A 22800-nucleotide genomic window follows, 5' to 3' on the forward strand; every position below is an offset into this window, starting at 1 on the left:
TACAGCCCTCAGGAGGTTAAAGGGTTATTTAACCCTTTTGTTATTTAACCCTATTGTCTACCAGACAATAAACCATCATAATTCTAAACTATATTTTAATCTACTTTTAATTCACATTAACTTTTAATTTAGTTTCTTTTACTCAGTCATAAATGCATACCACTTGAGAATCAAAGAGCCCAACAAGGTTTTTATTAAAACTAACAATCTTCTGCCCACCCTCTCCTGCCAATTCCATTATTTCCTCTCTTCCCAGAGGCAATGTCTTCCACTTCTTTTTAGCTCTTTTGGTATTTACCTCCATATCACCAAATTTATAGTGCTACTTACTTCATATTTTTTCAGTTTTACACGTTATCTGACTTACTCCAGCTTCAAAAGGAGATGATATGTGTAAAAAAGAGATAATGAAAAAGATATGAAGTAGCAGCTATAAGCACATATAAATTATACGCATATATACACTTCTGTCCTCTCACCTCCAACACAGATCAAAATTTTGATTATAATCAATGTTCAGCACCATTATGATTAAGTAAATTACATTCATATTTGGGCCATGGATAACTTTCGCAAACATGGAAATAAGTTTTACTTTCATATATATTCTGAAGTTAATCACTTCTTACTTTTTGTTTGCTTTGTTTGTATGTACTTAACACTTTATTTTTTTTTTTTTTTTTTTTTGCGGTACGCGGGCCTCTCACTGCTGCGGCCCCTCCCGCTGCAGAGCACAGGCTCCGGACGCGCAGGCCCAGCGGCCACGGCTCACGGGCCCAGCCACTCCGCGGCATGTGGTATCCTCCCGGCCGGGGCACGAACCCGCGCCCCCTGCACCGGCAGGCGGACTCCCAACCACTGCACCACCAGGGAAGCCCTGTACTTAACACTTTAATTCAACCCCAAATCCTTTGCCAATTCTCTAAATCTCTTTTTTCTACATTAAAGAGAACAGCTATTGTATCAATTTCATTGGTGACAACAGATCTTGTATCTACTTTGAGCCATCTACCCTCAAGCCTTGTGACTTTGTTCAGTCTGGACTTGTCCTCCATGTATTATGCTCAGATATATAGTATCTTATGATCTTGCTGCACTATCACCCTACGATTTCCTTCATTATTCTCTTATGCTGGATTCTTATATTCCTTAAACTCCATACTTTCCTTTACCTTGATTTACTCCCTTGTTTTAATGGAGCACATTCCAGTAGCCTTGAAAAACTTTTGGGGAGATTAATTTTGTAAGATTTTAAATACCTGAAATTATCTTTCTTCACAATTAAATGATAATTTTGGAAAAGGATTCAATGATTAGAAACCATTTCCCCCCCAAATTCTGAAAACACTGGTCCACTGCTTTTCTTTTAATCACAATTCTACTGAGATATAATTAACATACCATATAATTCATCTATTAAAAGTGTACAATAGTTTTTTAGTATATTCAGAGTTATAAAACCACCACCACCATGAAAAACAGAACATTATCATCACCCTAAGAAAAAACTCCATATACATTAGCAGTCCTCCTTCTTCCCACCCTCCTCCAGCCCTAGGCAACCACTGATCTACTTTCTGTCTCCCTGGATTTGCCTACTCTGGATGTTTTATATAAATGAAAATCATATACGATCTTTTGTGAGTGGCTTTTTCTACTTAGCATGTTTTCAAGGTCCCTCCATGTTGTAGCAGATATTAGTACTTCATTTAATTGCCAAATGCTACTCCACTGCATGGATGCACATTTATCTGCTCATCTGCTGATGGACATCTGGGTTGTTTCCACCTTTTGGCTATCATGAATAATAGTGTTGTGAGCATTAATGTACAACTTTTTGTGTAGACATATGTTTCCATTTCTCTTGAGTGTATATATACTCCTAATATTAGAATGGCTGGGTCATGTGATAAATCTACATTATACATTTTGAGACACTGCAAGATTGTTTTCCAAAGTAGTTGCATTATTTTATACTTCCACCAGCAGTGTATGAAGGTTCCAGTTTCTCCATAATCTCACCAACACTTGTTACTACCTGTCTTTTTGATTACAGCCATCTAGTGGTTGGGAAGTGGTATCTTTTCGTTTTGATTTGCATTTCCCATGGCACATCTATTTTTTCACATGCTTATTGGCCACCTGTAAATCTTATTCAGAGAAATGTCTAATTTATATAGATCCCTTGCCTATTTTTTCATTGACTTAATTTTTCTTTTTATTGATTCTTAAGGTTTATCTCTAGGTTTTAGAGTTTCATATTTTTAGTTCTTACATTTATGTCACTGATCCATTTTGAGTTAATTTTTGTTTATGATGTGAAGAGGGGGTGGGGGAGGGTACCAAACTTTATTCTTTTGCATGTGGTTATCCAATTGTCCCAGTGTCATTTGTTGAAAATACTTTTCTTTCCCCATTGAATTGTCTTGGCACTCATGTCAAATATCATCTGACCACAAACATGAGGGATCATTTTTGGATTTCCAATTTTAGTCCACTAATCTATGTCTATCTTTATGCTAGTTCCAAACTCTCTTGATTAATGTAGCACTGCAGTAAGTTTTAAAATCAAGAAGTGTGACTACTTCAACTTTGTTCTTTGCTCCACTAACTTCTAGCTTCCATTCCTGTTGTTGAAGTTTGATTACACTGTCTTGATTCTGTGTGTGCAACTTACTTTTCCCTTTCAAATCTCTTAGGATCTTCTACTTTTCCCCACTATTCTGAAATTTCATGATGATATGCCTTGATAGAAGTCTACTTTCATCCTAATTGTGCTCGGTAACTCTTTACTGGCCCTCTTAACCTGGGTATTTGCTTCATTTCCTTCCAGGAAATCTTCTTAAATGATCAAGTGATATTTTTTTTTGCTTCTATTTTCTGATCTCTATTTCTGGAAAAACTTTTATCAATTTATCCTTCATTTATCTTGTTTATTTATTATTTATCTTTATTAGACAATGGACCTTCTGGACTGATCCTATAGTATTTTTACTTTTTTCCTCCTTATTTTCAACCTGTTCATTTTTATTCTACTTTCTCTAAGATTTCCTCAACTTTATGTTCTATATTTTCTATTTTTTAATGATTTCTGCTCAAATATACTCTTTTTTCCCCTTTTTTAAATAACATCCTATTTTTGTTTTACATATGCATTATTTTTTTTTCATTTTTTTAAAGGTTTTTGTTTGCTTGCCTGTTTTGGTCTTTTTTATAGGCTAGACATTTCCACCCATGACTATATACTCGGGCTTGAAACTAAAGGACCAAAACCTCATTAAGAGCTCTGTGAATTAGGTTAGGCTTTTCTACCAAACCATTTTATCAGGAGAACTGCTAATACCAATAAATTTAGATTTTGCTGATGTTTTTCTCCATCTCTTGGGTTTGCCAGATTTCCCTAAGAGTCTTCCAAATTCTTAGGTGAAGTGTAATAGCCAGGCTGCACTGTTTTGGAAGCTGAGTAGGCGGGAAAAACAGCTAGAGCTTGACGTGGTGTGCAGGAAAGGGGAGAACAGGTGTTACAATAAGTATTTAAATTACCACTTAGCTCCCCATAATGTGTACCATTCAACAGTGTCTGGTATCTTCTCAGTTCAGAATCTCTCTGCTCCCCTATTCCAAAGAATAAACTTTTAGTATTCTGAGGCTCAGGAATGTTACCATGGAGAAAATGGGGAGGAAATCTCTGTTTCTAAACAGTTTTCAACCAGTTCTCATCACCATTAATTCTCATCCTCATTTTTAGAGGTACCTGGTATACTAAAAATGAGGCCCTTCAGAGGATCTGCAGTATAAACTGGACTGTATCTTGACTTTCCCTGTCAGTGGCTAAGAACTCAGTTACTTGTGGACAGACAGCTCAATGTCCTTCTGTTTTCTAGCTTCTAAAATTCTGTTGCTATTGTCTTCTTTTCCTTTTCCTCGTTATTGATTATACCTATTTTTTAAAACTATCCAAACACTTACCATTGTTTCATTAAGGTTTCAGAAGGTAAATGCATGTCTTTAATCTACCACTTGAATCAGACGCCTTTTAATTTTTTTCAAAAGAATGACAGGCCTCTTTTTGTTTTTGTTGTTTTGCCCGTGCCGCGCAGCTTGTAGGATCTTAGGTCCCCCAACCAGGGACTGAATCCGTGCCTTGAAGCAGTGAAAGCACAGAGTCCTAACCACTGGACCACCAGGGAATTCTCCAAGGCCTCTTGAAACTGAACGTCAGATTAGGAGATACACTTCAAAAGTACCTACCAATTTCAGGCAACATAAGTTTAATTAAATTTTTCATTTCCATTAGCAACTGTTAAAGATGCTTGCATTCTAAAGAGTAAACCAAGCCTAAACCACAGATAACTATAAAAGAATATGGGAAAGAGAAATAAATTTTGACAAGTAGAACATGGAAAATCTCATTGGAAGAAATTATCTGAACATTATTTTGAAGAATTCCACAGACATATAAAAAGAAGTATAGAATTCACAAGCAATACAACAGCATAAACAAACACAAGGAGCAACATGTGCTTCACTGGATTCTCTTCTTGTTTTTTCAACAAAGTTCTAACTCAAGGTCCTGAACTCAGCAAGCCCTGAAGAACCATATCCACTCCTTCAACTTTAATTAGCACTTAACATGAAAATAACTCCAAAACCTGCTCTTCCATCCATTTTCCAGAGCAAAATATTTACTTTGCCGGTGGACTGTTCCATGTCACCGCGTCAAAAACTCCCATTCGTCCTACCTGAGCTGCCTTCCTTAAGCATCTCTTGTTCCCAAACCATTTCTGCCTCCTTCATCTTCAACACATCACATCCACTGAGTAAACCCACCAGCAAGTAATCCTTGAATCAAGTTTGATTCTTCCTACTTTCTCCCTTTACACCGCTGTTTCCCAGTTCCCACTGATTAAGTAGCTTTTCAATGAGAAGCTAAAATTAATGTTCAGCAATTTCAAGCTTTACACAGTCACTTTGTCACTAGCTGGAGTTGTACTAATATTAAGAAGGCAAAATGAATAACCTGAGACCAAAACTAATCTACACTATGGCTTTATCACCATTTTCTTAGAATAAACATTGCTGGGAAGGCATTCATTTTTTTTTATTATAGAACTGTTTAGCTTCATGCTTCAGTTGGATAATTACAAAGTTAAATTAAGTGAGCTTAAACAGTGTTTAACTGAGCACAGAGTGAATACTCCCTAAATTTAAAACTTCACTTGCTTAGTTTATTCAGACCAACTTTATGCAAGCCATCTTCCTAAAGCTTACTCATGAACAGCCCATAAAACCAGAGAAACAGTTGAGAATATACACACAGGTTTGTTTGTTTGTTTGTTTTTAAGTGCTGACTGATCTGAACTACAGGGAAGCCACAGACCACATGGGCAACTAATGCTCCCATGGCAATTATTATTCTCAGTTATAGACCAGAACAGCCCACAGTAGTCAGGATATGGCAAAAGGAGCATCAGAATAGAGTCATTTGAAAGACTCTTGTTTTGCATCATAATACCCTACTGATACATAACAAACCAACCAAATTATCTGGAAGCAATGTATTTTACAGTGGTTTTCATAAAGTATTCTTGCACTAGATTTCAAAGTATTGAAGAGTTGTAGATATGTTTACCTCTCTGTAAACATGTACTAGATAGCTTGCTATGCATAAAAACCTTTTTCTTTTTAAGGTCCCATGGTTATAGAATGTCACCTAGTCAATCATCTAATAGTCACTTATCTTCCCCTCTCCTGGAGAAAATGGTAATGAATTAATAATGAATTTATAAGTTCAGTATAATTATTATCCATAAAGATAATACTGATTTCCTAAACTAAATTACCTTTTGGACTGCTCCACTACCTAACCTTTGATTAAGAAAAAAAATTCATGGGAAGGGGAATACCACAACTTCTGTCCCTAAAAGGAGGGGAAAGGATGAAAAAGGAAAAGAGTGTGAATCAATAAAACTGGACTTCCTGGTCAGAGGACTAACAACTGTGAAAAACTAATTTTAAAATACAAATATCATTTCATTTTAATGGTTTTAAGGATAACCAAAATTGCTACACACTACTAAAATGCTAACTCAGTTGGAGCTTTTACAATAAAGGTACACGATTCCTTTTATTTTTAAGGCCTAATTCATAAATAAAATCTACTGCCTGTCAACAACGTACCAAGCACTGTAGAGACACGCAAAGAAGAGACTCTGGCCTAATAGTACTAAAAATCTCATGGAAAGACAAAAGGTAAACTATAATATGATATACTAAAAAAATGTAACAAAGGCATGTATGAATGCAATGAGGCCACAGAGGGATTACCTAGGCCTGCCTGGTGGAGTCAGGGAAGACTGTGTAACGGAGCTGATGATCTCTCAAAGGAGTAAAAGGGGAGACGTGATTAAAAAAGAACGATTTACTGCTGACATCACAGCCTGATCACGAGACAGGGTAAAGATTCAGAACCCAAACAGTAAGATACAGGAGATGGCAAACTGGTCTAGAAAAAATTTAAAAAGAAGGTACCATAAACACTCTATATAAGTCTATGGAGCAAAACATTCCAAAGTCTGCATAGACTGACTTAACGGATATTTTAGAACAAATCAAACACTATATATGCTGGATGGGAAAGAACAAAAAAAGAGTAGGAGCAAAACAGACAATTACCTCCTTTTGTAGTATCATTCTGGGCCTGGATGCCATGATGCAATGAATTATGAATGGCAGAAAGAAGATCTGCTGCTTGAACCATCAATTTTTGAGCTTCTGCAACAGCACTGGTCTAGCAAATAAATCACCAAAAACATTCTTACATATTCTTTCACTGAAAGATATACATTAAATAGGAAAATCCTATAAACAATAATGAAATTAAATGCTTGCTGTAATGACATTGGTTTTCACAAACTATTCACTTAATATAGGATGCCCAGATCCTGTTAGGATAGAAATAATTTTTTTACCCATATCTATACATTGTAGGAGCCATTAAAGAACAATAGGAAACATTTCTGGTTTATTCTACTAATCTCATGTTTAAAAAAAAGAAGAGAGATGCAATCAACTAGATAATGGGAAATTGCAACATTCCTACTAAATCATTCATCAAGGTGAAATTTCAAAAAAAGAACAGAATTACAGAGGTTAGTAAAGGTTGGATCTCTACTTACCACTTATTAACTATTCACAAATTAGTCTGTAATTTACTTAGAGTTAATGCAATATACACACAAAAATATTCACCATTTATTCCACACAAATCTAAGTTAATTATTTAACTGAATGAAAGAGGCCTGCCTAAAATTCTCATTCTTAATTTCTCCAATTCACAATAACTACCCAGAAGCAATTTCAGCTTCTATTATTTTACCAACTAATACGTAATATGTTATTTTTATATCAACAACAGACATGGACATGTTATGGAGCAGAATGTAAAATTCATGTGACTTTTGGAGAAAATCAGGGATACTCTGATGTAAACACAACAAATGCTGAGTGCTGTATATGTGTGCATATACATTTCAATGGAGAAGTCTCAGAACTACCAAAATAAAGCATTCCATCGAAAACAAAAACACTAAAATTTAGATTATAGTAAATACCCTTACCTCTTTCTTAGTAAAAGCTATAAGCACTGTCAGTAACACTCGAGTAAATTTCACTCTGCTGAATACTGCTAAACACTGTTGGTGCTAAAAAACAAGAAAGGACTAAAAGTTAAAAGATGCAAAGTCTGTCAAAGAAATTTCATTTTAAAATATAGTATTTTAAGTCCTAAATCTCAGTGTTAATAACTTACTATTGAATATATTACAAACACCTTCACTTATAGTCTTTTAAATGTCTGAAAAATGAGCTGCAGAAAACATAATAAAACAAAGCCTATTTTATTGAAATAGAAATACATAATAAAGCTTATGTGTCAAGAGCACTGATTTTTCCCTAAGTCAGGAGTTACACTATTATTTCAAAACTGATTTAATTAGCATTTTTAAAAGGACTGATAAAAAGGTGCTTTAAGCAGAGTCAGAAAATTTAGGATCTTAACAAAGGTTTGACAACTTTTGATACTGTGTAAGTTCTTGAATTCTGCCAACTTTTGGTGGATCATCTGTTAAAAAAAAATCATGTTTTTCTTCCTACCTCACAGGAATATTGAAGAGCTTTGAAATCATGTATTTGAAAGAGTTATATTATAATTCTATCAAAATAAATACAAGGGAAATAAACTCCCTTGCAATGTCCAATTTGTAAAGAAATACCTTAAAAAGGGCTTCCATAAATTATAACGTAGTTCATAAAACTACAACATTAACTTCTCTGATATTATCTACCAGAAAATAAGTTCAATTACTTCTAGTTCAACTTCTGGATCTCTTTCTTCTCCCTGTCGACTTCGAGTACTCTAAAATTTTAAAAAAGGTATATTAAAACACACACAAACCTGTAAAAGCATTAGATTACAATTATACAAGGTAAAGCAATAAATTAATTTATTGAATATATGCAAGAATCTATTTGAAGAAAAATATTTGGAAGAAAAAATCTGTATCAATTATTTATTTTCCTATTAATACTATGTACAGAAAGTTCATTTTGATATAAATTATAAAGATCACACAAAAGAATAAGGTATTAAAAACAGCAAAAGCAAAACAATGAAAAGCAGAAGCACATGGTACATAGTACTTCCTGCTTTTAAAAAATCTATTAACTGAAATTCCTGATGCTCTCCAAACTAACCCTGTTAGAAAAAAAAAGTAACCTATACAAAATCACATCATAAAGTCACATGGTAAATACTGATAAGTTCTATACTAAAATGCAAAATATCTTGTTAATACATGTGTTACATATGGTTGACTATTCTGACAAAATTCCAAGGCAGTACCCACAGGAAGATCTGGTAGATTGGGGTTCTAGCCCTGGAGCTGTCACTTACTAATGGCATGCCCTTAATAAGACTCAAGACAGGTTACTTAACTCTTTTCAGCTGTATTTTCTTCATGTAAAAGTACATTTTATTGCCTAATGCACTGAGTAACTGTAAATATCTGATAAGACAATAATGCAAAATTGTTTTGACAACCATGCTGTGTTATACAGGTATAAAAAAAATAAAAGAAATGTAACTTTTTTTCATTTTTAATTTCTATGAGAACAAAATCATCAGGATCATCTGGTCAAAGGATGTCATTCATAGAAGGCTTTTAATCAGATTTGAGAAGCTTCCATTTACTGAGCTCTTCTGCTATGTTCTAGACACTGCCCTAACTATTAATGATACAAAGGTGAAGAAGGTAGTCCTTACCTTTGAGGAATTTAAAATTCTAGAATCTTATGCTATTCTTAAAATAGCATACTAAAATTTTAAAACATTGGCAAAAAATTGAAAAAATTTGAAAGGGTTAAATTTTCAACACTTGAAAGTAACACTACTTCACCAGAAACCCCTCTAGCAGTGTTCTAATTCATTACCAAAAAACGGTACAGCATATATAAAGAAAGTTGGTGGTCCTACCTACACTAGCTATTTGTAATTAGCTAAAGTTAACCTGACATTTAGAAGAATATAAATATCCTACACCAAAGAAAAGAGAAAAAAATATATACCTTTACTCTTCTTTGCATGTCATCCTCCACATCTTTTAGCATGCCTAGAAAGAGAGACAATGATTTTAAAAGGAAACAAATCCAAATGTAAAATTTGTGAATTATATTTATAAATGGTTTTACCTGTAACTCGAAGATCTGTCACACTGTTGGCCATTTTAAATCCATAAGTCATTGACTGAAAATCTTCCTATACAGAAAAGCAATAATTAGGCCCTTGAACAGTAGCAAAACCTTTCATTATATTTCTTTTACAAAATCACTATTTGCTAATAAGAAAACAGTAATGGAATGTCACCCTAAATATTTCTATCATACATCCAAGCTATCTTTACAGGCATACCATTAAAACACCACATTCTACTGTTGTCTCTGTCCCCTTAATTTCAATTGCTGTCCTTAGGCTATTTAAACATACTTGCATTTAATATGTTCATTTGCAAAATAATGCTTATAATATCACAAATAATTCCCACTTACAAAGAATTCTCACATTCACAGGTGAACAATAAATATGTAATAATTACTATTTGCAAAATTTAAACAAGACTCTTCAAAACTTATTATATGTCATTTTACACACTGTTAGGCTAAAAGGTTAAGTCTTCTCAAACAGAATTACTCAGTGACAGCAAAACCACATTCCCGCTTCTGCCCATTGTAAAGAAAACAAATGATTCATACATGGATTCCCACTCCCAAAATCATTTAAAACACTGCTGGGATATTAGCAAATTAAGTGGTTTGCTGGATTCACTATGAAGAGTTTAATAATATGTGGCTGATTTCAGCTAAGAAGTTAGAAGTTCTACTAAAGGAGTGTTTCTGCCATATTACGATTCTTATAAAAATGTATATAAAAGCCTAATATAATGAAATAACAGATATTCACAGCAGTGGCCAGAACTATAGTGAAATTTCTGGACTCTTAACAAAAACATTCAGTAAGCATGCAATTCATGTCAGGTACTATATCTGACAAACAGAAAGAAGTACAAACAATGTCTCTAGTCTGAAAGAACTCAGGAGAATTGTATGCCTCACAGGACTGGGTCTTTCAAAAGTCTCAGGCTGTAATACAGAGCTATAAACTTACGCTCCAGATGAAGTTTATACTCTATCTCTACTTGGACATCAAACAGGATTCTCAAATTATACATGTCTAAATAGGAACTCTCATAGTGTTTACCACATTGCTAAAAGGCACCCCCATCCCATTACTTAGGCTGAAAACCTGCATTTCAAGTCATCTTGTTTTCCTGAAACCCATATCAGATCCATCAGAAAACACTGTAGGATCTATCTTCAAATTCTAATCACCAAGTCTGACTCCTTTCACAGCTATCTCCAGTTCAAGGATCCACCATCTCTCACTTCTATAACTGTCTCCAGACAGGTCCCCCACCTTCCACAACTGTCTGCTATATAATTTATTCACCACCAAAGGCCAAAGGGATTGTTTTAAGATAAGCCATTTCATGTCACTTTCTACTCAAAACTTTTCAGGAATTTTCTTCCTCACAGTAAAATCCCAAATTCCCCCATGGCCTCTAAGGCCCTCCATCATGTGGCCCTGGTCTCCCTCTCCAACCCCATTTCCTACCTACCACTCATCTCCATGTTCACTGCACTGCAATAACACAGGCCTTCTTGTTGTCCTTCAAGCATATCAAACACATACTCTTCTCAGGACCTCTGTACCCACTGAAACCCCCTCCCCAAACTGATTTTCTTCAAAAGATTTACAAAGCTCCATCCCTTACTATATTCCAGCCTCTGTTTCAATGTCAATTTCTCATACGAGGGTACACCCTGTGCATTCTCTCTAAAATAGCACCCTCCACCACTTTATATCCCCTTTCCCTACTTTACTTTTCTTCACAGAACTTGTCACCACCTGACATTATATATGTAATTTGTTTACTTACACACTGACTATTTGTCCCAAGGAATGCATAATCTCTGAGCTCAGGGCTTTGTTGTATTTATGCTTTATCTCTAGGGCTTAGAATAGTGCTTGGCACAGAGTACTATTCAAACCTATTTGTTGAAGGAATGATGAGCTACTTCAGGGCAGGGGCCATTTGGCCGTTAACCTTACTAAGAACATCAGGCTGGTTACAAGTTCCATTGAGGAGTGGTGGAGACTGTGGCAAATGAGAGAACATACATCTCATCTAAAGGAAGTAGGCCGCTGCTTACCCTCTTATGGTCATGAATGAATACAGCACTAGTTTGGTACGGTCTCCTAGGTTTTCAGAACAAAAACCTAATTTAATGTAAAATCATCAGACTTTTTAATGTTACCAAGTTTTAAAAAATTAAGTAGCCCAACACTGTGTAGAAAAAAACAAAACAGGGGAAAAAAAAAAGCAACCTGTAAGCCCTATCTGTGGACCCTTAAGTTTGCCAAGAAGAGTCTAAGGAAAAGCATTCATCTGGGAGATTATCACAGGTCTGTGTAATAAATACAAACCTCAGTAACAAGAACTTAATCTAAGTCATTGGAGGTCTGAAGCAGAAGAGTTATGTCAACAGATGCTGCCATTAAAATATCACTACTGAAACTCTGTGGACTTAAGCAGGACAAAAATCAAAGTAAACCCAGAGAGACCAGATACTGGATACCACCCAACAGTCCAAGCAGGAGCTGATGGTGAACGGGACTGATACCATAACCAGAAATGATGAGAAGTTGTTGAAATCAGGATATATTTAAAAGGTAAAGCCAACATGATGTGCTGAAGAACTGAATATGAGGTAAACTGTAGTATAATCAAGGGTTTTCGGTCTGAGCAACTGGTAAATTATGATGCCATTTACTCAGATGGGGCAGTTTGGGAGGAGCAGGTTTAAGGGCAGAAATGGAATACAATTTTAACTATATTAAGTTTGTAATTCCTTTGGTCATCCAAGGGAAGATTTCAGGAAGGCACTTGCTTGAGTCTGAAAGTCAGAGGAGGAAATCAGGATTAGAGATATCAATTTTGACTTCATCAGCTTATAGTTGGTATTAAAAGCCACAGAACTAGAGGAAATCAACCCAGGGAGAGCCCAAGAGAACTGGAGATCTACAGGAGCAAGCACAGGAAATGGACTAACCAGCGAGAAAGAAAGAAATCCAACAGATTGTCATAATAGGAAGATAAGAAGAAAGTATTTCAAAAAGTGGTCAGTTGAGTCTAATGAAGCCGACAGGCTGAAGAGGGAGGAGTGAGAACACTGGATTTAGCAAGACGGATATCATTAAGGAGCTTGCTAAAAGCAGTTTCTGTAGTGGTAGAAGAATGTCCAATTGGTGTGGGTGAGAAGAGAATGAAAGAGAAAGTAAAATAATATTAACAGCTCATTCAAGGAGTTTTTGGTACATATAGGGACGCAGAGAAATGAGACTGTAGATATAAGGAGCCATGGCATCAAGGGAACTGCGGTGTTTTGGTTTTAAATTGAGTCATGTAAAAACATGTTTATATGCCAGTAAGAATAATCTAGTAGCGAAGGATGCAGCAGCAACACAATACAAAGAAAGGGATACTAACTGCAGTAGGCTAGAGGGGAGGGAATCTAGAACACAGTGGAGGGGCTGAGAGCTTAGAATGTCACAGGGATACTTTCGTTTTAACAACAACAGAGTGTGTGGATACCATAACAGGTTAGCATTTGTGATAATGAGAAGATAGGATACTTCTAATTACATCTGACTGTATCTAATATCCCATTATGGTAGAAAGCAAGCTGACAGTGAGAGTTGGCACTGGAGGTCTGAGAAGTAACAGATGGGGAAAAGTTACCTTAGAGACTAGAAAAGCAAGTTTGCTACGGAAGTGTTGTAGGATAGGATTGTCTCTAGTGTTGAGTGCCCATCTGAGACTTGCAGTCCTAAAATTAAAGTGAGAACAGACACACAGATGTGAATTTTCCCCAGCTGCCTTCTGTTGTTTGGGTGCAAGAAAGCAATTTTAGCACTAACTGGGCCATGGAAATGAGAACGTGAGGAAAGTAACAGAGAAAACTAAAGCGACAGCACCTATGAATTGGAGGTCTCTGTGGCACTAAAGGACAGAAGGAATAGGGGAATCCAAGTAAGTGGTATGGATCAAAGGATAGTTTGGTATCCTTTGATATAGTTTGATAGCTTGATATCAAGATTTTAGAGGTGAGTAATTAGTAGGAAAAAATTTTGTCCATTTCTGAGCAATGGACAAATCATTTTCTGAGCACCCTATGATGGCTGGTATAGGCTAAACACCAGGGATACAATGGTAAAATACTATCACTGCAAATACAGAGCTTATTATCCCAGGGACAGAAGATGTCTTGACAGATAAAGCCCATGTTCTTCACTTGTACTCTACAATATCTTTACAATACTACCAAGATATAACTGCAGAAAATTATAAGGGATATTTAGCATTCTATAAAACACAGCATTTAAAACAATGCAGCCTTGCAAAGAAATTTAGAATAGTAAATATTTACAATCATAACTGTAACAGAACACCCAATATCAGAATTGAATGTGATTTCACCAAAGCAGTGATCTTGATTGTACTAATATTCTAAATAAGTAAAACTGTTTCAATCCCTTCTAAAACTTAATAGTCACAATGTATTAGTTGTGATTTATTACTGCTTTAAACATTTATTTCACAGATAAAATACTTTGCATAAATATTTCAGGGTCTCCTAAAATAATCTGATTCATTCAACTAAAATTTGAGTACCTACCACAGACCAGATACTGGGTAACCTAGTAAGGGTACAAGTAAGGGTAAAACATGAGCACAGATAATTCAGATTAGGACTTGAAACAATTTAAATGTCCACTAGTAAGTGGCTTGTAATTTATTGTACATACAGTGGAATACTACTGCTGCTGCTGCTCCTACAACTACTAATAGCAGCTAATGTTATTAAGTGCTTGTCAGGTGCCAGGCACTGTTCTAAACATTTTACTTGTTAATTTGTTAATCCTCACAATAATGCTCTAAGGTGGGTACTTTTATAAACTACATTTTATAAATGAGGAAACTGAGGCATAGGAAGTTTAAATTCTGAAAAACCACAGAGCTAGTAAGCGACAGAGTAAGAACACAAACTTATGTGGTCTCACTCCCCAGAGGCTTTTCTAACTTTTATTCTGAAAAAAATTCAGATTACAAAAATAGTAAAGAGAAGTCCCATATTGCCTTCACCCAAATGATAACATTAAACCACATTTACATTATAATTCTCTATTTTTCTTCCCTGAAACCTTTGAGACTAGGTTGCAGACTATGATACCCCTTTATCTGTAAATGTCAGTGTGATTTTATAAAAGCAAAAATCATTCTCTTACAAAACCACAGTACAATTATCAAATCAGGAAACTGACGTCTCTTTAACCTGGAACATTTCTTTTGTCCTTGTCTTTCATGCCCTGACATTTTAGAACAGTACAAGCCAAAGTTATTTTGTGTATGTCCCTCAATATGGGTTTGTCTTATATTTTTCCGAAATTCAAATCAATTTAATATTTGATAGGACCTGAATACCACAGAAGTGATGGTGTGTCCTTCTTAGATCACTGAATCTGGAGACACATGGTGTTGACTTATCCCATTACTGGTGGTTAATTCTGGCCACTTGGCTAAGATACTAAGTGTCTACACTGTAAACTTATCATTTTCCCTTTTGTAATTAATAAATGTCTTGTGGGATGATACATTGAAGCTAGGTACAAATCCTGTGTCTCATTACACTTTTGTCTACTAGTTTGAGCATCTTTTGATGATTCATGCCAAAAATAGTTCTTCAAAATCTGTATTCTCAACACGATGCAATGCAAATAAAAACAATGAGGCAGATCTACCTACATGTGCTGGTATGTGCAAAAATCTGTTCTCTATACTCTGTGGGAAAATGCAAGTTGCAAACAGTCTACATAATTCCATCATGTTAAGTAAAATACACACGGGTACATATCATAAAAAACACTTGGAAAGATATACATCAAATGGATAATAGTGTTTACTCTTTGCCAGACAAGCCAAGAACTTTTATAGTTTCATTTATTTACTGTTGTATTAGAAATATGCTCGGCTGCAAGTAAGAGAAAAATCCAACTTAAGTGACTTAAGTGATACAGATTTACAGCATGCCAAATAACATGAACATTAGAATATTAGAAAGTAATCTTTCTTTTGGCTCCACTATCCTAAGCTTTTAGATTTTTACATCTGTCACTTCATGTTCACAAAATGAAGCAGTACCTCCAAACATCACATCCATACTCAAGCAGTATACTACTAAGAGTAAGAGGGAATGCTATAATAATTACACCAGGACAAAAGGTGTCAGGCAGGACTGCTCTATGCAAACCAGCATGTACAGACACTAGCTATGACAGAAGAACATGCTAAAGAACAACAGAGAACAAAACTGAAGTCTGGGGAAGTCAGGAGATTGGGATACAAGTTTATAGATAAGTAAGACTCTGCCCTAAAAGGGTAAGGAGAAGAGAAAAGGCCAAGGGGTCAGAAGCAACATCCTGTGCACAAGCATGGGATAATGAAAGAGAATAACATATAGGACCAGCTGAAGAATAAAATGCCAGGGGAGAAGAAAAAGGTATACAGGCATACCTTATTTTACTGTATTTTACTTTATTTCACTTTGCAGATACTGCATTTTTTAAAAAACAAATTGAAGGTTTGTAGCAACCCTGCACTGTCAGATGATGGTTAGCATTTTTTAGCAATAAGGTATTTTTTAATTAAGGTATGTACATTGTTTTTTAGACATAATGCTGTTTCACTTAATAGACTACACTATAGTAAATATAACTTTAACATGCACTGGGAAACCAAAAAATTCGTGTGACTCGTTTTATCGCAATATTTGCTTTATTGTGGTGGCCTGGAACCATACCTACAATATCTCCAAGGTACGCCTGTAATAAATACCACAATGAAGTATCACCTCACACCCATAAGAATGGTGATCATCAAAAAGGCAAGGGATAACAAATGCTGGCTAGGATGTGGAGAAAAAGTAACCCTTGTGCACTGTTAGTGGGACTGTAAACTGGTTCAATCACTGCAGAGAACAGTATGGAGGTTACCCAAAAAATTAAAATTAGAACTACCATCCAATCCAGCAATCCCATTAATGGGTATATGTATATCCAAAGGAAATGAAAACAGGTAACCAAAGAGACATGCACTCTAATGTTTATTGCAGCATTATTCACAAAAGCCAAGGTATGGAAACAACCTAAGTGTCCATCAATGAATGAATGGATAAAGAAGATGTATATTTATACAATGAATAATATGCAGCCATAAGAAAAAAAGGAAATTCTGCCATTTGCAGCAACCCTAAGGACATTATGCTAAGTAAGACAGAGAAAGACAAACACTGTATGATCTCTCTCATATGTGGAATCTAAAAAAACCAAAATCGTAAAAGCAAACAGTAAAATGGTGTTTACCAGGGGCTAGGTGTGGGGGAATTGGGGAGATGTTGTTTAAGGGTACAGACTTGCAACTAGTAGATTAGTAAGTCCTAGAAACCTAATATACAGTACAGTGATTACAGACAACAAAACTATTATAAACATTAAACTTGCTAAGAGACTCCATTTTAATTGTTCCCAACACTAGAAGAAATGACAATTATGTAACACAATAGAGGTGTTAGCTAAGGCTACTATGGCAATCATTTTGCAATATAAATGAATCAAATTAATATGCCATACTGCTTAAACTTATACAATGTCATATGCCATATAACTCAATAAAAAAATTAAGAAGTAATAAAAAATGAGTAATAAAATTGGGGCCAGATGATAAAAAGAGATACTCTAAGGGTTTTGAATTTTATCATGTAGGCAGTAGAAACAATGGACTTTTGGTTAAATGTGGTATTTCCTCTTGAAATCATCAGTAAAGGAATGAAAATTTTGATTTCCAAAGAACAAGGAAGACAGAATGGAAGACAACATTCAAGACACATAAGGCAATTTTTGGAAGATGCCAAGTAATTGGACAAAAAGAGAAGCCACTGCAATGAGAAGCCTGCACACAGCAACGAAAAGTAGCCCCTGCTCGCTGCAACTAGAGAAAGCCCGCGCGCAGCAACAAAGACCCAACACAGCCAAATATAAAATAAATTTAAAAAAAAAAAGAAAAAGATGTGGGGCTAGAGGAATAAGAAGCTGGATGTCTAAGAAAGGAGCTCTTAGACTCCCATCCTCACTGTGCACAGCAAAGTGATATGCCTATCATTTTATTCCCAGCACTTGCCACAATGTTCAGCGTATGCTAATGAAATCAATAAACAGATAGTACAGATTAAGGATAGGCAAATTTTTTCTTAAAGGGCCAGGTTATATATATTTTATGCTTTGCAGACCAAGTGGCAAAACAGAGAATACTGAGTAGGCACTTATATAACTATATAAATGTAATCACTTAAAAGGAAAGAAAATATTCTTAGCTCAAGGACCATAAAAGACACAGGCAGCAGGGCTGGTCTGCAGGCTGTAGTTTGCCAAGGACTTTCTGAGGGTTTAGATGCAGGGTACGGGAGAAAGAGAAGAGTTAAGGATGATGCCCAGGTTTTTGGTCTGCGCAACTAGAAGAATGGAGTTCCATTTGCTAAGATTGAGAAGACTACAGAAGAAAGAAGTTGGAAGCAAGGGGAAAACCAGCAGCTTCATTTTGGAAATGTTATGTATGACATCCTAGTGAGAATGTAGAATAGGCAGCAGCATATATGAATATGACATTTAGGGAACAAGCCTAGGTTAAGAATATAAATTTGGCCTCATTAGCAGAGACAGAATTTAAAAATATGAAACTGCATGAGATCATCAAGAGTACAGATAAAGAAGTGTAAAGACTGAGCCTGAGTCACACCAATGTTTAGAGCTGTGCGCCACATAAATACCGAGCACTTGAAATGAGACTAGTTCAAACTAGGATGTGCTGTAAGTGTAAAATACATACCAGATTGAGAATATTCAGTAGAAAAAAAAGAATTCAAAATATTTCATTAATATTTTTTCCCCAAAATATCTGGACCAATTTATTCTCTCTCCAACAGTGAAAAAAAGTATCCATTTTGGGACTTCCCTGGTGGTCCAGTGACTAAGACTCCGTGCTCCCAATGCAGGGGGCCCGGGTTTGATCCCTGGTCAGGGAACTAGATCCCGCATGCCACAACTAAAAGATCCTGCGTGCCACAACTAAGACCCGGCACAGCCAAATAAATAAATAAAGATTAAAAAAAAAAAAAAAGAACTGTCCATTTTATTGCTCTGTTGCAAGCTTCAGGTTGTCTCAAATTTATACCCATTTATTTCACAAGCCAAAAAAATGATATCTAGTTTTAACATGCATTTTTGGATCATTAGTGAGTTGTTTAAAAAAATTCTTTTCCCACAATTTTGTAAACCATATGCATTTCCTGTTTTGTAAATTGTCTCTTCCCCCACTTCTAAGGTCCAGTGGCAGGCAGATAATACCCTACAATTAGTGTCTTGCCCAGCTTTCCATAGAAGTGGGTAGTAATATTAAATAAAAAACAGATGTGATAGTACTATGGATTGGTATCCTCCACACAGGATACCCTATGCAGCTAGGGTCATTAATATTTTTAAACTGATTATATATTGAAGTATTATTTTAGATATATTGGGCTAAGTAAATGTTATTAAAATTAACTTTACCCATGGTTACTAGAACATTTTAAATTATGTATGTGGCTTGCATTATATTCCTATTGGATACTGCTGGTTTAGAGAATGAGATGACAAACAAGAACAACCAGTAAGATGAGAAACCAGAAAATAATTTATTTCAAAGATGGAGTGATCAACTATGTCAAAATCTTCTGATAGGTCGAGTTTAAGACCAAACATTAACCACTGGGTTTACCAACACTGAGGTGTTTGATGACCATAATGTCACAATTTTGGTGGAACACGTGTTCAAAGCCTGACTGGAGTGGATTCAACAGAGAAAAGAGGAAAGAACCAGAGACAGTGGGTATGAACACCTCTTAAGGATACTGGCTGAAAAGAAGAACTGAGATATGGGCAGAAGCTGAAGGACAAGACTATGCCATGAAATGGTATTTCTGAGATTGAGTAACATGAATAAAGCATGTTTGTATGCGGATAGGAATGATCCAGTAGAGCAGCAAATTCATTACTCAAGGGATAAAGGTGAGAATTGGTAGACCAATGTCTTTGAATATAAGACTGAGTAGAATCTAAGGCGCAAGCAGAAGGGATCACTCTTAGGAGCAGAGAAAGTTCATCTACATAACAGAAGGGCAGCAGAAAAGAGGTCACATATGCAGGTAGGTGGGAAGACTGCTTCTGTTTATTCAGTGCAATAGAAAGGCAGGTCATTTGCTTCAAGTGAGGATGGTCAAAGTGCTAGAAGTTTGAGGGGAGTGGAGTGAATGAACTAGGGAGATGTAATGATTGCTAGGGAGCACTGAGGGCCTACATGCAGTTACTGGTGATGAAATGGTAGTAGGACCAATCAGTGGAAATGCATTTTTTTCCAGTCACACTGAGATGTGCAGGTAGGCAAAGGGTTAGATTCAACTAGAATTGAGGTATAACAAGGCAAGAGAGGAAGGGAGCTGAAAGTATATGCAAGGGAATGACTGTAATAAAGGATGATGATACTTAAATTTGGAAAAGAGGGTCAAGAGGTTAATAACAATGAAGCAATGATATAAATAAACTGAAGTCCAAATAGGAGTGAAGAACTCTAGGAATCAGAACACAAGTAATTTAGAAACAGAGGTGGTGGTCTAAGAACGGGATGCTTCAAACTTCAAAGATCATTAAGGGGTTTCAAAGACTAATCTAAGGTATGGTCATTAAAAAGAGAAATCCTAAATGCTTGTAAAGAGAAAAATGAGTCGCATATTAAGAATCAGGATGGTAACACTGGGATTACGAATCAGTGGAACAATGCCTTCAAAATGCTGAGGATGTTATTTTCCAGCCTAGAAATCCATTACAGCCAAACTATCAATCAGGTGTGAGGGCAGGGAAGACATTTTCAGACATGCAAGGTCTCAAAGAAAAATTCCCTCCCTGTCTCCCCGAAGAAACTGAAGACACTGCACAAAGTAATAAACTAAGAACAATAAAGGCACGAGATCCAGGTAACTAGGGATCTAACAAAAAGAGAGGGAAATGGAATTCCCAGGAGAATGGTGCAGAGAAACCTGGGATGACAGCTGTGCAGTGGGCCTAGAAAGCAACTGACCCAGCCTGAAGCTAGAGAACAAAGAACTTCAAGAAGAGCATTTCAAAACAAAAATTATAAATTACCTGATATATATAGATATAGATGTTTATATACATGATGAAATATACGGATTACCTGATGTGTTTAATAATAATGGGAAAGGAAGAATTAAGGAAAAGTACACATAAAACTAAGCAAACCAAAAAGAAGAGGTAGTTATTACCTTCAAGGAAAAAAAAATTTGTATGAGGAAAAAAAAGCATACACTACTCTGGCTCATCTGTCATTAATATATATACAATCACAATAATGTTAGAGTTGAATGATTTAACCACAAAGTGAATTACTATTTGAAGTGAGGAGGAGGTAATGTATAAATGCTAAACATATGCTAAAAATGTGCTGCTATACTATAGTTAAAAACTGATAAACCCTTAAACCCAGAAACTAGAATATAAGCCTATTATACAGAAACACAGAAGTAGATAGTAGAAAAGGGTAAAATAATTGAATATTATTATGAATGGATAAGGAAAGAGCAGAGCACTATTATTTTTTCATTGTAAGTCTTGTGGGCTATTCGATTTTGTATACTATGTACAAGTATTATTACTTTTATTAAAATACACACCCTAGTGAAAACTTTCAAATAGCAAAACTGAACATGACCAGATTACCTTTAAGAAGATAACTGATGGTCAAGTGGAGAATGGACTAGAGGGAAAAGACTAGGCCAGAAAGTAGAGTTCAGAAACTCTCACAGGACCCTAACCTAAAGCTGACAGAGGCATGAACTAAAGCAGGAAAATGAGAGGGAAGGAAAAACAGTGCCCAGATTCAAGACACTTGCAAGGTAAAAGGATCTGGATGTTGGAGGTTAAAAAAAGTAATCAAAGATAACACTAAAGACACCATTTTACAAGATACAGAATCCAAGAGGAAAAGCCACTTGATGGGGGAACTGTGGTTCCCATTTGCACGTGAGCAAGATATCAAGAAAGAAACATCTTTAGGCAACTGAAAACGTCTCCAGTTCAGGAGTAAAAACAAAGCAGAGACAAAATACATAATCATTTAGGAACTTCTGAAGCATCCATTTCAAACAAGCAAATTATTTAAGTCGCTCTTATTTATTCATCACCAGGCCTCTTAAGGATTTTACTAGATCAATTTTTTTTTTTAATTATTAAAACTGAGACAAATTTATCTGGAAAATCTGAAAAGTTTAGCGAAACAGGAAAAATATCATCTTTCCAGCCTAGGAGCTAACTTATGTTTCTTTTCAGTTTTCTTTATTTTTACATAATTGATTACATTGTGTGCTGCCTTCTTAATCTTTTAAAGTATGCCTTTTTCCATGATATTACTTTGTCATCACTATATATTCATTACACGTAATCAATTATGTGTAATAAATTAACCATAATTTATTTCAACCATAACACTAATGGTGGCATTTTGATTGATACCAATTTTCACTGTTAAAAACACTGATTAATGTATTTGGGTATAAAGCGTCCACATTTCTAATAATTTCTTTAAGGCTGAGTTCTAGAGGTGAACTAAGTAGTTTAAATGGTGTCAATATGTTTAAGACTCTTGATATATACACTGCTAAACTGTTTTCCTAAACAGCTATGCTAATGCATACCCCCCACTATTAAAAAAAAAAAAAATGTGCCAACATATTGCATCCTTACCAACATTGAATATTCTCATTTTAAAAACTTTGTAGATGAAAAGTGAACTGATTATTATTTTGTTTTTCTTGGATTACACTGAGCCTAAATTTTTAAAATATTATAGCCATTTGATAACCTTCCTCTATGAATGGGCTATTTATTTTACTGCGCATTTATTCATTCGGGTATTAGTGTTATGCTTTATTTGAATGGGATCTTAATACATAAAAATTGAT

At 35.4% G+C, this 22800-nt stretch overlaps 1 protein-coding gene across 4 annotated transcripts in view; it reads right to left on the bottom strand.

Moving 5' to 3' along the window:
• The window catches only part of NAA35 (N-alpha-acetyltransferase 35, NatC auxiliary subunit), an 87583-nt gene that overhangs the window by 44427 nt on the left and 20356 nt on the right, over window positions 1–22800 (bottom strand). For all 4 annotated transcript variants that reach the window (XM_027094264.1, XM_027094265.1, XM_027094266.1 and 1 more), the window contains 5 exons: window positions 9748–9814; window positions 9625–9668; window positions 8366–8416; window positions 7620–7703; window positions 6676–6790 (listed from right to left, as the gene is read on the bottom strand). In XM_027094264.1, coding sequence (XP_026950065.1) covers window positions 6676–6790; window positions 7620–7703; window positions 8366–8416; window positions 9625–9668; window positions 9748–9814 — 361 coding nt within the window. The remainder of the gene's footprint in view (window positions 1–6675; window positions 6791–7619; window positions 7704–8365; window positions 8417–9624; window positions 9669–9747; window positions 9815–22800) is intronic.

Source organism: Aethalodelphis obliquidens, unplaced genomic scaffold (assembly GCF_003676395.1).
Source record: "Aethalodelphis obliquidens isolate GAN/ISIS:26980383/991018 unplaced genomic scaffold, ASM367639v1 scaffold88, whole genome shotgun sequence".
In the NCBI taxonomy this organism is placed as follows: Eukaryota; Metazoa; Chordata; class Mammalia; order Artiodactyla; family Delphinidae; genus Aethalodelphis; species Aethalodelphis obliquidens.